The sequence below is a fragment of the Malus domestica genome, chromosome 15, assembly GCF_042453785.1.
Source record: "Malus domestica chromosome 15, GDT2T_hap1".
In the NCBI taxonomy this organism is placed as follows: Eukaryota; Viridiplantae; Streptophyta; class Magnoliopsida; order Rosales; family Rosaceae; genus Malus; species Malus domestica.
Window position 1 is genome coordinate 14,082,643 of NC_091675.1, and position 12,559 is coordinate 14,095,201.

The 12,559-nt window shown below is 35.4% G+C and overlaps 1 protein-coding gene and 1 pseudogene across 1 annotated transcript; both read left to right on the plus strand.

Moving 5' to 3' along the window:
* Nucleotides 1-2,720: 2,720 nt before the first annotated feature.
* Nucleotides 2,721-3,428, plus strand: LOC114821315 (GDP-fucose transporter 1-like; annotated as a pseudogene).
* Nucleotides 3,429-8,165: 4,737 nt separating this feature from the next.
* Nucleotides 8,166-9,473, plus strand: LOC139191709 (uncharacterized). Its single transcript, XM_070812708.1, has 2 exons — nt 8,166-8,319; nt 8,971-9,473. The coding sequence occupies exons 1-2, from the start codon at nt 8,166-8,168 to the stop codon at nt 9,471-9,473; spliced, it is 657 nt and encodes a 218-aa protein (XP_070668809.1).
* Nucleotides 9,474-12,559: the final 3,086 nt, after the last annotated feature.

Genomic DNA, 12,559 nt, shown 5'->3' on the forward strand with positions numbered 1-12,559 from the left:
GAGTTGACTGAGTTTCAGTTAGCTGTGAGATCAAATCTATATAGTTTTTATAGAAAACCATACTTGAGTTATTTGAGGAAAACCTGGAAAAGTTAAACAAATTTACAAATCTGTATAGTTTTTATAGAAAAGCATACTTGAGTTATTTGAGGAAAAGTTAAACAAATTTACAAATTATCTTTTCATTGTTGTCCTATTTTTTTAGGCTTCAATTTCCCTTTAAATAACTACGAGGCTTCAATTTCCCCTTAAATAATTACGAGGGTGAATTCAATTGAGATTTTGAGATATTTTAATAGATTTATAAATTTATAGATTTTGATGGAGTTTAATTGATTTGTAGAGATTCAATGTAAAATTTTGATTCAATTCCTTCGAAATCTAAGAGGTTGAGTTAAGATTTGTGAATGATTAAAATACACTACGAAATCCATCAAATTCCTCAAATTTTTAAAATTCTTTAAAACAAATTCTTAATTGAATACACTTATAATGTTATAAACTTCTTTAAAATCATAATTGAATACGCCTTGATTTCTAAGAATTTTAATAAACTATCTTAAAATCGTAATTGAATATAGGTTGAATTTTAGAGAATCACTTAAAATTCTAATTGAATACCTTTAGATTCATTAAAAAAATTAAAATCTTTTAAAATCCCAATTGAATACATGCTCTAAGTCTATACAGTGGTATTCCTCTTCATTTGGAAGTGAAAGGTCTTAAGTTCGAATCCTATGAATGGTGAATTCGATACGAAATTAGGCTGCCAATTGTGTGGCTTAGTCGAACTCCCTTCTCTTTAGTGTAAAAATATCGATATACTTTAAAAAAAAAGTGAAAAATTAACTTTTGCATATTCTAAAGAATACGTATGCTACATATTGACAGCAAAAGTGTGTCTTCTTCTAGGGTTAGATTTGAGAGCAATCTTTGTGAGGCTTTAGCAATCTAACAATCATATCATATCATTCATGAGTGTGAAACAAAGTTCTATGCATCCTTTACTTGTGAGGAAGATCATATGCGTCAACTTTGTTCATAAAAAAGACAAAGTAAGGACATCATGCTACAAGAATAAAAGTATAATAGAGAATTTAGGATTGGTTTGACATTGCTGAAATTATTTTATAAGTAGTTCTTTTTTTTTAAAAAAAGCTAGAGCTAAAATTGTGTTTGGTAAATGGGAAAAAAAAAGTGTGCTTTGTCAATATCATGGGTCCAAAACAGCAAAAAACAAAAACAACTCTACCTCTACTTCTGAAAACGTTTTTTTTTTTTTTTTTCATAGCACAACAACCCAAACTAGCCCTTAATTGTAGTAAGCGTCTGTCTTGTATAAGTTATTTTTCCTTCATGGATCGTGATTACCAAGTTGTGTGATCTGAGGTTTTTCTCTTCATTTGTTAAAGAGTTTTTCAATCGTAAAATTCTTTGTGTTCTCTGTTTTGATTTCTTGTTATTTCTGATGACACTTAAGTTTGATCCATCAAAGTTATGTTTTCAGTTTGTGAAGAAAATAGCGGGAAAATAACCTGAAAATTTGACCGTTGAGGTGGATGTGCATTTCGTTTTTTAGCTTCTGCAATTGAAACTTATCTGGTCCTGAATTCTGAAAGCAAATGTTCGGCCTAAGTTGGGCTGAAAGAATGGACATTATTGAGATGCTCTAAGTACGAATACGTAATCAATATAACCACCATAAAATACCATCTTCCTTACTCATAGAATGGCCTATTTGATCCACCAAGGGGGTACCATTTGGGTCGTTGTTGACTCATTGAATTGTGTATCACCACTTAAAAGGGAAGGACTCGCGTTCACTTTTAGAACATCATTATGATTTTCGAGTCAATATTGCAATGTCGCGTATAAATCTTTTTACATATGATATCACAATATTAATTTGAAATATTAGCACAGTAAAAAAATTCGACATTGGCAAGTCCTTCTCTACTTCAAAAGTCCATCACATCATCTGATTTGACAAATGCACAATCATATGTGTCATGTATCCTAAAATCTATTATGTCAAGTACACAATTTGATCGGTGCCCTAACTTTGAAACTTTTAACAAATGATTGCAGTCCAAAGACTTGTCTATGCTCCCACATTTTGCATACATTTCTATAACCGCGGTACCAACATCTGCATCAGTTTTAATTCTGTTATATTCGATATACCTGTGAATCCATTCCCCTTGCTCTAATGCTCCCAACCGAGCACAGCCTGTGAAGAGCAACTGCTGTAAATTTATCCCCTTTAACATTTTAGTTTGCATCTCTTGGAATAGAGCCTCTGCCTCGTTAAGACTAACTCCAACCCTTGAAGTAAGTCTCAAAATTTTCCTTCTATTCCTCCCATTTTATTCCAAGTCTTGTGCTAATATAAAATTAAGTGTTAAAACTAAAAAAAAAGCCAAATTTTGGCTAATATTTGAGTTTGGGTTAGTGGTGTAGCCCATTTGTGTGAGTGGAAGTCTGGTTTTGAAAGCCAAACGCTTAAGTTTGACGCACGCACGAAAGGGAACGAGCCATGTGTTGCAGAGGACCCACCCACGTGGGCTTGTCGCCCACTTGCCTATTTCATTGATGAGCCTAACGGCTCTTTTATGTAATCTAATGGCATATATTCAAATGGGCTGTTGATATCCATCAGCCCATATTTAATTGATTTAATGTTTATTTTTTATTTTTTTTAATTTATTAAATTCAAATGCCTAACTGCTCTCTGTTCTAGCTTGTTAGCTGTGATAAACAAGTTTGCCATTACCAAATGCAACTACCCTGGCCTCTTGACTGCATTGTAGTACCTTACATCTGCTTTGGGAGTTTGGGGTTTGGGAAAGTTGGGATTTTTGCACCACCATCCCTTCACATGGCCCACGGCCAAGAAATTTTTGCCCGCTGCACTTGTGTTTTACCTTGCTATCTTCACCAACACCAATCTTCTTCGCCATGCGAATTGGATATGTTTATAGTGTTTAGATCCTGCACGCCTCTTTTGGTTGTGCTGGCGAATACTGCGTTTAGGAAGCAGCCAATCCCGGCTAAGCTTACCTTTGTATCGTTGTTGATCATTTTGGGTGGCGCTGTTGGTTATGTGGGCACTGATTCGGGTTTTAGTTAGACTACGTATTCGTGGGCGTTTTCCTATTTGGTGACCTTTACAACTGAGATGATTTATATTAAGCATATGGTCACGAATCTCGGGTTGAACGTTTGGGGTTTTGTGTTGTACAACAATCTTTTGTCACTGATGATCGCTTCACTGTTTTGAATTATTACTGGAGAGTATTCTGATATGTTTGCTTCTTCTGGATCGAAGGCTGCGAATTTCTTTGTCAATTTGATAACCATTTGTTTTTAAGTTTTCATTTGTTTCTAGAGATAGAAAAAAAGTATATGAAGAAATGAGGAATGAAAAAGGATGATGCGATGTTCATGGGAGGGAAGAGGGAGGAGTCAAGGAGATTATATGAAGACAAAAACCTCGAAAATGAAATCAAATTTAAATTGTTTATACTTTTTGGTTTGTGCGTTACTCCTCACACATTTCTTCTACCATTATTAGCACAAAAAATGAAAAATTAACAAAATGACTATTAAATGGGCTCATAGTTGTGATGCATTGGCAACAGTGTCTGACTTTTCGGAAATGTCAAATATGATATAATTTTATCTAGCTGATTCGGCCGAAGTCAGAGAGGTTTGTGAAAGCGCAAGCTCTTTAGTTTAAGTTTTAGGTCGAAGAGAAGAAGACTTGGCTTGCACGGCAACATCATTGAGATCAAAAGTATAAATCATATGTATTCATTTAGAAAATCATGTTTATGTGACTGAGTTTTGTTTGGACCGTGTGATCGAATCTGTTTGATTTTTTTTTTTAAATTTTTTTATAGAAGAGTATATTTGAGTTATTTGAGGAAAAAACCAAATTGACAAATTTTCTTTTATTGTTGTCATATTTCATAGGTTTCAATTTTTTTTTAACAAATATTATCTACATTAAGAGGATGGTGGAGTAGGCTAACTCTCACAATGGACTAGTAATAATTTGGTTAAAATTCGCATTTGACAAGAATCGAACCTAAAACATTTTATTTATAAGTGAAGAAAAGTACTACTATGATAAAATTTTTACTACCTGCAAAAGTTGAGATAAAATGGGGATTGGTTTAAAGAACTAATGATTGAACAAGATAAAACAAATAAAAGCAGTAACACAAGAACGTGAGAGCAGATGAAAATAAACAAATTGACCAAGTGCTAGAGTTCAACTTTCACAAGCAACACTCCTATTTAGCTCTTTTAGTTATACAAATAATTGAAAACATGCAAACTTTGAAGGTTAAATTTTTCTTGTATAAATTTAACATGTGACATTCAAGCTAAAACACATGCAACAATATGCAGTTTATCCATGACATTTAGATTAAATGTGAATATGAGTCATCCATTAAACTACGTGAAAACCTTTTTGGGAATTTATTAGGTTTATTTAGAAAATTAATTAAAGATTTGATTTGATTTTGTAGTAGGGTATTTTTGGCATTTACGCATTAGGGTTTCTTAGGTTTATTGCTCTATAAATAGAGCTTGTAATTTAGTTTGAGAATCAAGTTATTCACAATGTAGAGAAAAACTTGTGTGGGGCTTGTCTTGCCACTTGTGTGGGGCTTGTCTTGCCACTGGATCATGCTGAGTGGCACTACCATACCATTCATAACTTGTCGTGTGTTAAGCATTGTTGCATTAATATAATTTCTTATTTTCAATTTATATCATAATTAATAAACTTAATATAAAAAACCATATGGAAAAAGAAATTTTTTAAAAGGCTTGACTTTGAGGGACATCATAATCGCAAGGTTATCTCTCTCACGGCCTTCCATGGTTGCTGGGAAATTGTGTAGAATTTGTGTAATTACTGGTTCAAAGGTTCATTAATCCATCTGAAATGAATTAGGTTTTTGACTAACCTCAGTATTTCTATAACTTATCGAATAATTATTAAGGACACATAAATTCTGGTGAAGAACCCAATTATTAAAGCCACCTTCCTTCACCAGTTGTTAGTAGTTCCAGTTTTCAAATACTATGGCCTATTGATGTGAAATTGAATTAGTTATAAGCAATCAAGGGAGAGAAAGATGAGAGATGTGGGAATCAGGGAAGGGGAGGTTGAGTAGTAAGGCAGAAGAATCGACGGCATTAGGGACACCGACCGACGAGAGAGAAGAGTCTATGGGCGGGTTTGCAGATGAAGGAACTAGGGTTTGTGAGTTTTATTTTAGCAATTTTAGTTTCTTGAAGAAATAATGCTTTAACTTTTTAATTTTATTTTGACATAAAACGAAAAATTAGAAATCATATTTAATGTTTAACATATGGCAAGTTATGAGTCGTATGAGTCGTATCAGTGGCATTCTCGGTTGTTTAATAATATTCTTATTATTTTGTAATCTTGTTCGTTGCGCACTCTGATATTCAACTTGGTATCAGAGCATGTTCAATCCTTCAGGATTTAATCTGCTTGGTCGGGTTGGTATTCTGTTTGTCAGTATGTATGTATTCTTGTTTTTGTCGTTGGTTTAGTTTGCAGAAGAAAACAAAAACCTGAACCTTCCCCTCCTCCAGATCCTGCATCGCCGTCTTGCTGACTGTCCTCAAACCCACATCGCATTGTTGCCGCAAAACCCACTTATAACCTGATCCATCATCGTATTTGAATGAAACCCAGAAATCACTATCGTGGATGTGTCTGCCTGAGCATCACGCCTACACCACTGCTTAATCGACCCTACAGCTTGACTACCCGCTACTTGACCGCCTTTGAACCTCTGTGCCTTGTCGAAGTCTGCTTGATTCGCGCCTACAATCGTACCGCCGCCGCACCAATGTTGGAGGTGTATGGCATGCATCTCCAGTTTGTCAGTCCCGAAAGAAGGAAAAACAAAAAAAAGGGAAAAGGGAAGTAAGGAAAAAAAAATGGAAAAGAAAATAAGAAAGAAAAAAAAAAGGAAAAAAGGAAAAGAAAATTGTTTGCTGTTGGTTTTAGGCCCACACGGGGAAGGAAAAAAAACATAGTTAAGTTTGTTTTTGGGCCACACAAGTTGTTGGTGTTGTCCGTTTTTTGGTACAATTGAGATATGGAAATCTCGTCCGTTTAGTGACGGGTTCTTTCTATACTCTCAATACTAGCCAGTTTGCCAGCCAAAATCAGCTTGCCAGCAAGAATCAGTTTGCCAGTTCGCTAGTTCGTATGTATGTCCGCGTTGCGAAGCCCGCCTGTCTGTCCGCCTAACGGAGCCAGTCCGCATCTGCTTGTTGGCAACCTCATGACGTGTATCGCCATGAGGTGTTGGAATTTATTAGGTTTATTTAGGAAATTAATTAGAGATTTGATTTTGTAGTAGGGTAATTTTGGCATTTACTCATTAGGGTTTCTTAGGTTTATTTCTCTATAAATAGAACTTGTAATTTAGTTTGAGAATTAAGCCATTTACAATATAGTCTCTTAGGATATTGTAGCCGTTCCGGCATTCTCGGTTGTTTAATAATATTCTTATTATTTTGTAATCTTGTTCGTTGCGCCCTTTGATATTCAACTAGATTACAATTCTCAACCACAAGAAGTTAGAACCAATTTTAACGTGACATTTGTTTAAGATTGCATCAAATTATTTTTCTAAGCATACTAATGGTAATCAAGCATTAAGGCACATAAGTAGTATAACTTAGTGATTGAAAATATCAAAGTAAACATATAACAATACTTAAGCAACCACAAGAGAATTACATATTTGTGTTGAGGTTCATGGTCTCACTCTAGCAAAAGAAAATTAGTTACACATAATTATATAAATACATACAACAGTATCCATGAGGAATTAAAGAGGGAGAACAACCCGTTTTTCAAGGCCTCCTCCGGAGCTCTCCAAATCCTTCTCCGCTTCATGCGTCTGAACGTTCCTTCTGCATTCCCTTGATGTGTCTGCTGCCTCTCGGCCGAGAGCTTTCTCTGCTCTCCTTGCTAGTTTTGCCAACCGCAGCCAAAAAAACTCCCTACTCTCCTGCCGAGAGTCCTCTTTTTTATTCTCTTCCATCCACTTGAAGTCCCATTTTTCTTTGATAAACAGATATTCCTGCTCAACTCAAATTCAAAATCGGCAACAACTCATCAGCTGCAACTGGAAACAAGATGCCGTGAGAGCAGCTCCTCACCTGATCCTAATCCTGTGGAAGTTCAAGTTTAAACTTTTGTAATTATATTTTTCATGTAATTATCTTTTATTTATCAGTTAGTTTGTTTCAAAGAGTTTTAATGTTGTTAAAACTCTTCAATGTAAAGTCTATATATACTGGAATACGAACAGAAGTAATTCATCGAGCAAAATCACCCTTTCTTATTTTCTATCTTTCTTTTCATTCTTTCCAGCTGCTCTGCTGCTTAGAGCAATTCCACCCCTAAGGACTTTGCGCCAGCACCCAGCGCATTTATCCACTCAAATGAACAGTAACAGACTCCAATGAACAGTAATAGGCCAAGGCATCTCCACCCCTCAAAAAATGCGCTGGCACCTAGTGAAAAAATGCGCTGGCACAAACGATCTCCATCCCTACAAAATGCGCTGGCACCCAGCCCATTTAAAATATTTTTAAATTTTGTCAAAAGAATAAAAAAATAAAATAGTTTTAATTTCGGATAGGATTTTTAACCAATCTCGTCACGCCACATGTCATTATCTGAACGTACTATTTTGTGAATAGATTTCCGCTAAGATTTTCAACCAATCTCGACACGCCATGTGTCACTTCCGTTTTACAATAATTTAGCCAAGATTTCGATAAGATTTTCAACCAATCATGTCATGCCACGTGTCATTATCTGAACGTACTATTTTGTGGATAGATTTCCGATAATATTTTCGACAAATCCCGACACGCCACGTGTCACTTCCGGTTTACTATAATTTAGCCAAGATTTCGATAAGATTTTCAACCAATCACGTAGTGCCACGTGACATTGTCCAGAACCTCATCCTTTCTTTTTTTGTCCATATAAACCCTACATCCCTACATCCATCCTCACACCAAGCTCAATCCTTCTTTTTAGCTCAGAATCCTTGTTCATCATTTTCAAATCTTGAGTTCTTATTACAATGTCTTCTTCAAGAAGGGTGTATAAACAGTTGCAGGAGCAACAACAAAGGTTGTTGGCACAACAGGCAGAATTGGCCAATCTCAAGGAAGGTGGAAATGGAGGTGGAGATGAGGCTTTCTTCATGGAGGAGGATGAGGATGATCACCATAGAAGTCAGAAGGCCTCACATTCCCGCCGTGTCATGGAAGCCGTGGGTCAGATAGCCAAACCAAGACGTGTTGCAAACCTCGATAGAAAAAGGGAAAAACGAGGTAAAAATCTATTGGAAGATTATTTTATTCCCAATAGCATATTCCCTGATCATATTTTTAGACGGCGTTTTAGAATGCAACGAAATTTGTTCAACAAAATCATGAGTGATATTTGCAACCATGATTCATACTTTGTGCAAAAAGAGGATGCTTTTCATGTTCTAGGTCTTATTCCCGAGCAAAAAATTACGGCATCCTTGCGAATGCTTGCATATGGAGCATTTGCAGATCAAGTGGATGAGATCACGAGGATGGGAAAAACAACTGTTTTGGAGTCCCTGATGCGGTTTTGCTCTGCAATTGAAGCCATCTACACCAATGAGTACCTCCGGACACCCACGCCAAGGGACATGCGAAGGCTTCTGAGAAAGGGTGAGATGCGAGGCTTCCCTGGCATGATTGGAAGCATGGACTGCATGCACTAGACTTGGAAAAATTGTCCAAGTGCGTGGCAAGGAGCATATGGCAACAGAAAATGAGCCAAAAGCATCATTTTGGAAGCGGTGGCTTCATTTGATACATGGATTTGGCATGCTTTTTTTGGTGTTCCAGGAGCTCAGAATGACTTAAATGTCATTGCCCAATCCCCAGTGTTCGACGAACTACTGCAAGGAAACTCGCCGAGATGCACATATACCATTAATGGTACCCAATACGAGGGATCATACTACCTTGCAGATGGCATTTACCCAAGGTGGTCAACATTTGTCAAAACAGTGCCACATCCACAGACTGAAAAGGAAAAACACTTTGCAAAATGTCAAGAAGGGTGTAGGAAGGATGTCGAGCGTTGTTTTGGTATCCTGCAAGCTCGTTGGGCGATTATCAGGGCTGCAGCTAGAATGTTTGATGTCGAGGCTCTTCGATCCATCATGATGACGTGTATTATTCTCCACAACATGATTGTTGAAGATGAGTATGATTATGATGGCGTCGATGAATATGAGCCGGATCCGATGAACAACTCAAGAACACGTATCTATTGTGCTCATGATAGGACCGAAGATCCAGTGCAACACGAGCCGTTGGAACGCGATGGACTTACAATGAATTGATCGTTCAACGATACACTAATGTGCAAGAGCCATACTGGCACGTAACCCGCCAGAATGACTTGATTGAGCATCAGTGGGGATTGCATGAAGGCGAAGATAATTAGAATGAGGCTTGTGGTTGAAGAATAAATTGTATTTTTTTTAAGTTTATGTAATTCTATGTGGTGTGTTTTGTTTTTAAGTTTATTTAGTGAGTTTATGTAATTCTATGTATTTGGTGAGTTTATGTAATTCTATGTAGTGTGTTTTGTTTTTAAGTTTATTTGGTGAGTTTATGTAATTCTATGTAGTGTGTTTTGTTTTTAAATTTATTTGGTGAGTTTATGTAATCTTATTTCATGTGTTTAAATAAAGTACAAAAGAAATAAAGTTTTAAAAATAAATAAAGAATTACATTAAAATTGCATAATATATTAAATAAAAATAAATAAAGTTTTAAAAATAAATAAGAAATAACATAAAAATTACATAAGAAATTAAATAAAGTTCAAACCTAAAAGAAGAAAAAAACATAAGAAATTACATAAGAAATTAAATAAAGTTCAAAAGAAAAAAGAAAGAAAAAACATAAAAAATACATAAAAATTATACAAAGTCTCTCGAGTTAGGATATGTGGTGCGAGGATCTTGGTTGTCACAAAAGTTGCTAGAACCCCCTTGACTTGTTTCCGCATCTCTTGCATATAAATTACATAAAATGACATAAGAAATTAAATAAAAATTACATAAAGAAATTAAAATTTTGATGCGGGTGGAATGCATATAAAAATTACATAAGAAATAACATAAAAATTACATACGAAATTAAATAAATCAAAATATTGATGTGGGTGGAATGCATATAAATAAATAAAAATATTGTTACCTGATCCGCTAAACTTGTCCCACTACGGAGGTTACCGGAAGCATGAGATATGGCGTTTTTCCAACAAGTAAATGATGCGTTGAGTTTTTTCCAACGACCTTGAAGACCTTGACTAGTTCTGGCGTTTTCTTCATGTACATCGCAAAACGCTTTCGTAATTTTACTCCACATTTCTCGCTTATCCATCTCATTACCCGTAATCGGGTCATGAGTAGTGTGAACCCAACATTAACACAACGTAACATCTTCAATAAGCTTCCACGAAGACATTTTTTTCTCTTAAAGTGTAGAAAATATTGAAATGTAGATAGTATAGAAAGTGTAGAAAATATTGAAATGTGGTGTAAAGGTAGAAGATGAGGGTTAGGTATTTATAGGAAAAAAATTAACATTTTTCAAAATTTTGTGTATTTTTTTTAAATCTTTTGTATTTTTTAATAATTTTTCTGTATTTTTTAATAATTTTTAATGAATTTTAATATAGTTAATTAATCTGGACCGTTGGATTTGAAAAATATTCAAATCCAAGAGCTAGGGACTTGCCACGTGGCCAACGGTCATATTTATGACCGTTGGGCTGTTTTTTATTTATTTATTTACTTTTTGTGAAAAAAACGTGGACCGTTGATCTATGATCGGACGGTCCATTTTAAAAGTCAAATTTAAATTTTTTTTACCGTTGGAAATCCAACGGTCTACAAAAAATAGCCGTTGGAAATCCAACGGCACTAAGGAGGGCCACGTAGCCCTATTCCGGGTGAACACAAGTGGGCTGACAAGCGGGCCCCCCCGCCTGCAACCCGGTCTGCTACTCGCGCACAAGCGCGCTTGTGCTGCACGCGCCTGCTAAACAGGCCGGCCTCTGGGTCTGTCCGAAATGGGCTGGCCTGTTGCCCAGCTTGGGCTGTGTGCCAGGCTCTTTTGCACGCTGGAGCAAATTGACAAGGGGCAGGGCAGTTTTTTAGACTAGGTGCTGGGCAATATCCACTGGGGTGGAATTGCTCCTTGCTTTTCAATCATTTCCACCTTTCCTCATTTGTTTATTATTTTCCATGCCCTTTCTGTCCTTTTATTCCTTTCTTTCCCTCCTTTTCTTCTCTTTCCATTTTATTCTTTCACTTCTCTTTCTTCTCCAGCCGCCTACCTCCCAACATAGAAAATATTAATTCGTTCAACTTTCGGCTACTGGAGTCCAACTGGAGTGTAGGTTTAATTAATAAACCAAATGAAACACATATTTTAATGGGATACTTGGTTTCGTGTGAAGAAAATTTTCATTGTGATGGAAACATGTGTGTTGCACCACGTGTTTTTATGTAAGTGGTGAAATTTTTTTTTTTAGGTTAATAATATTTTAACACACATATTTTCACTATTTGGATGATAACACGTGTATATCACCATGTGTGCCGATCACATTGAAAAATATCTCTTGAGTATGAGTTGCATTTGTACTTCCATTTGCATATTTTTTTTCACCAAAATAAATTTTGCTGCTTCTAGAAATACAATATGACAAAAGTAACACAAAAACTTAAAAATTTCCAGATGAACTAGATAAAAAGGGAAAATAAAAGGTGGCAAAATATATAGTATAGATTTTGGCTCATCATGCAGCAACATTTAAAGAGGGAATGACTAACACGCACCTTTTAGACCGCCACTTGATTTCTTTAGACTAATGCCACAATGAAGTTATGGTTTATATTAGGAAATTAATATTTTTTTAAGAGTGTTTAGGAAGAATGGTGGGTGGTGGGGAAGTGGGTGCCAAAATAATTTTATTTTTAAATTTCATTCGGACTTTCTATGCAGCATCAGATTCAATGTACTATCAAGTTCCTATTCCATTGTGGGAAACGAAAGTAAAATATAAAAAATGTCTACTATGGTTTGTGGAACCAATTAATGGATACAAATATATATATTCAATTGTAGAACTGAATTTTTATTTTTATTTCCTACATAGATATATTTACATTAAGAAAGTGAGAATAAATTGTGTTGCAAACTCATCATTGTCGAGATTTGAATCTAAGACTTCTCACTTATAAGTAAAGATAAATATCACTAAACCATAATAGTACGTGAAACTAAATTATTAAGATGATACTCAAAATAAGTTTTAGTGGGCTAGATAATACTCAAAATAAGCTTTGTTACCTTGTTAATAAAAAATTTAATCTGTGGCTGTATATGCTTACAAATACCAATCAACCCA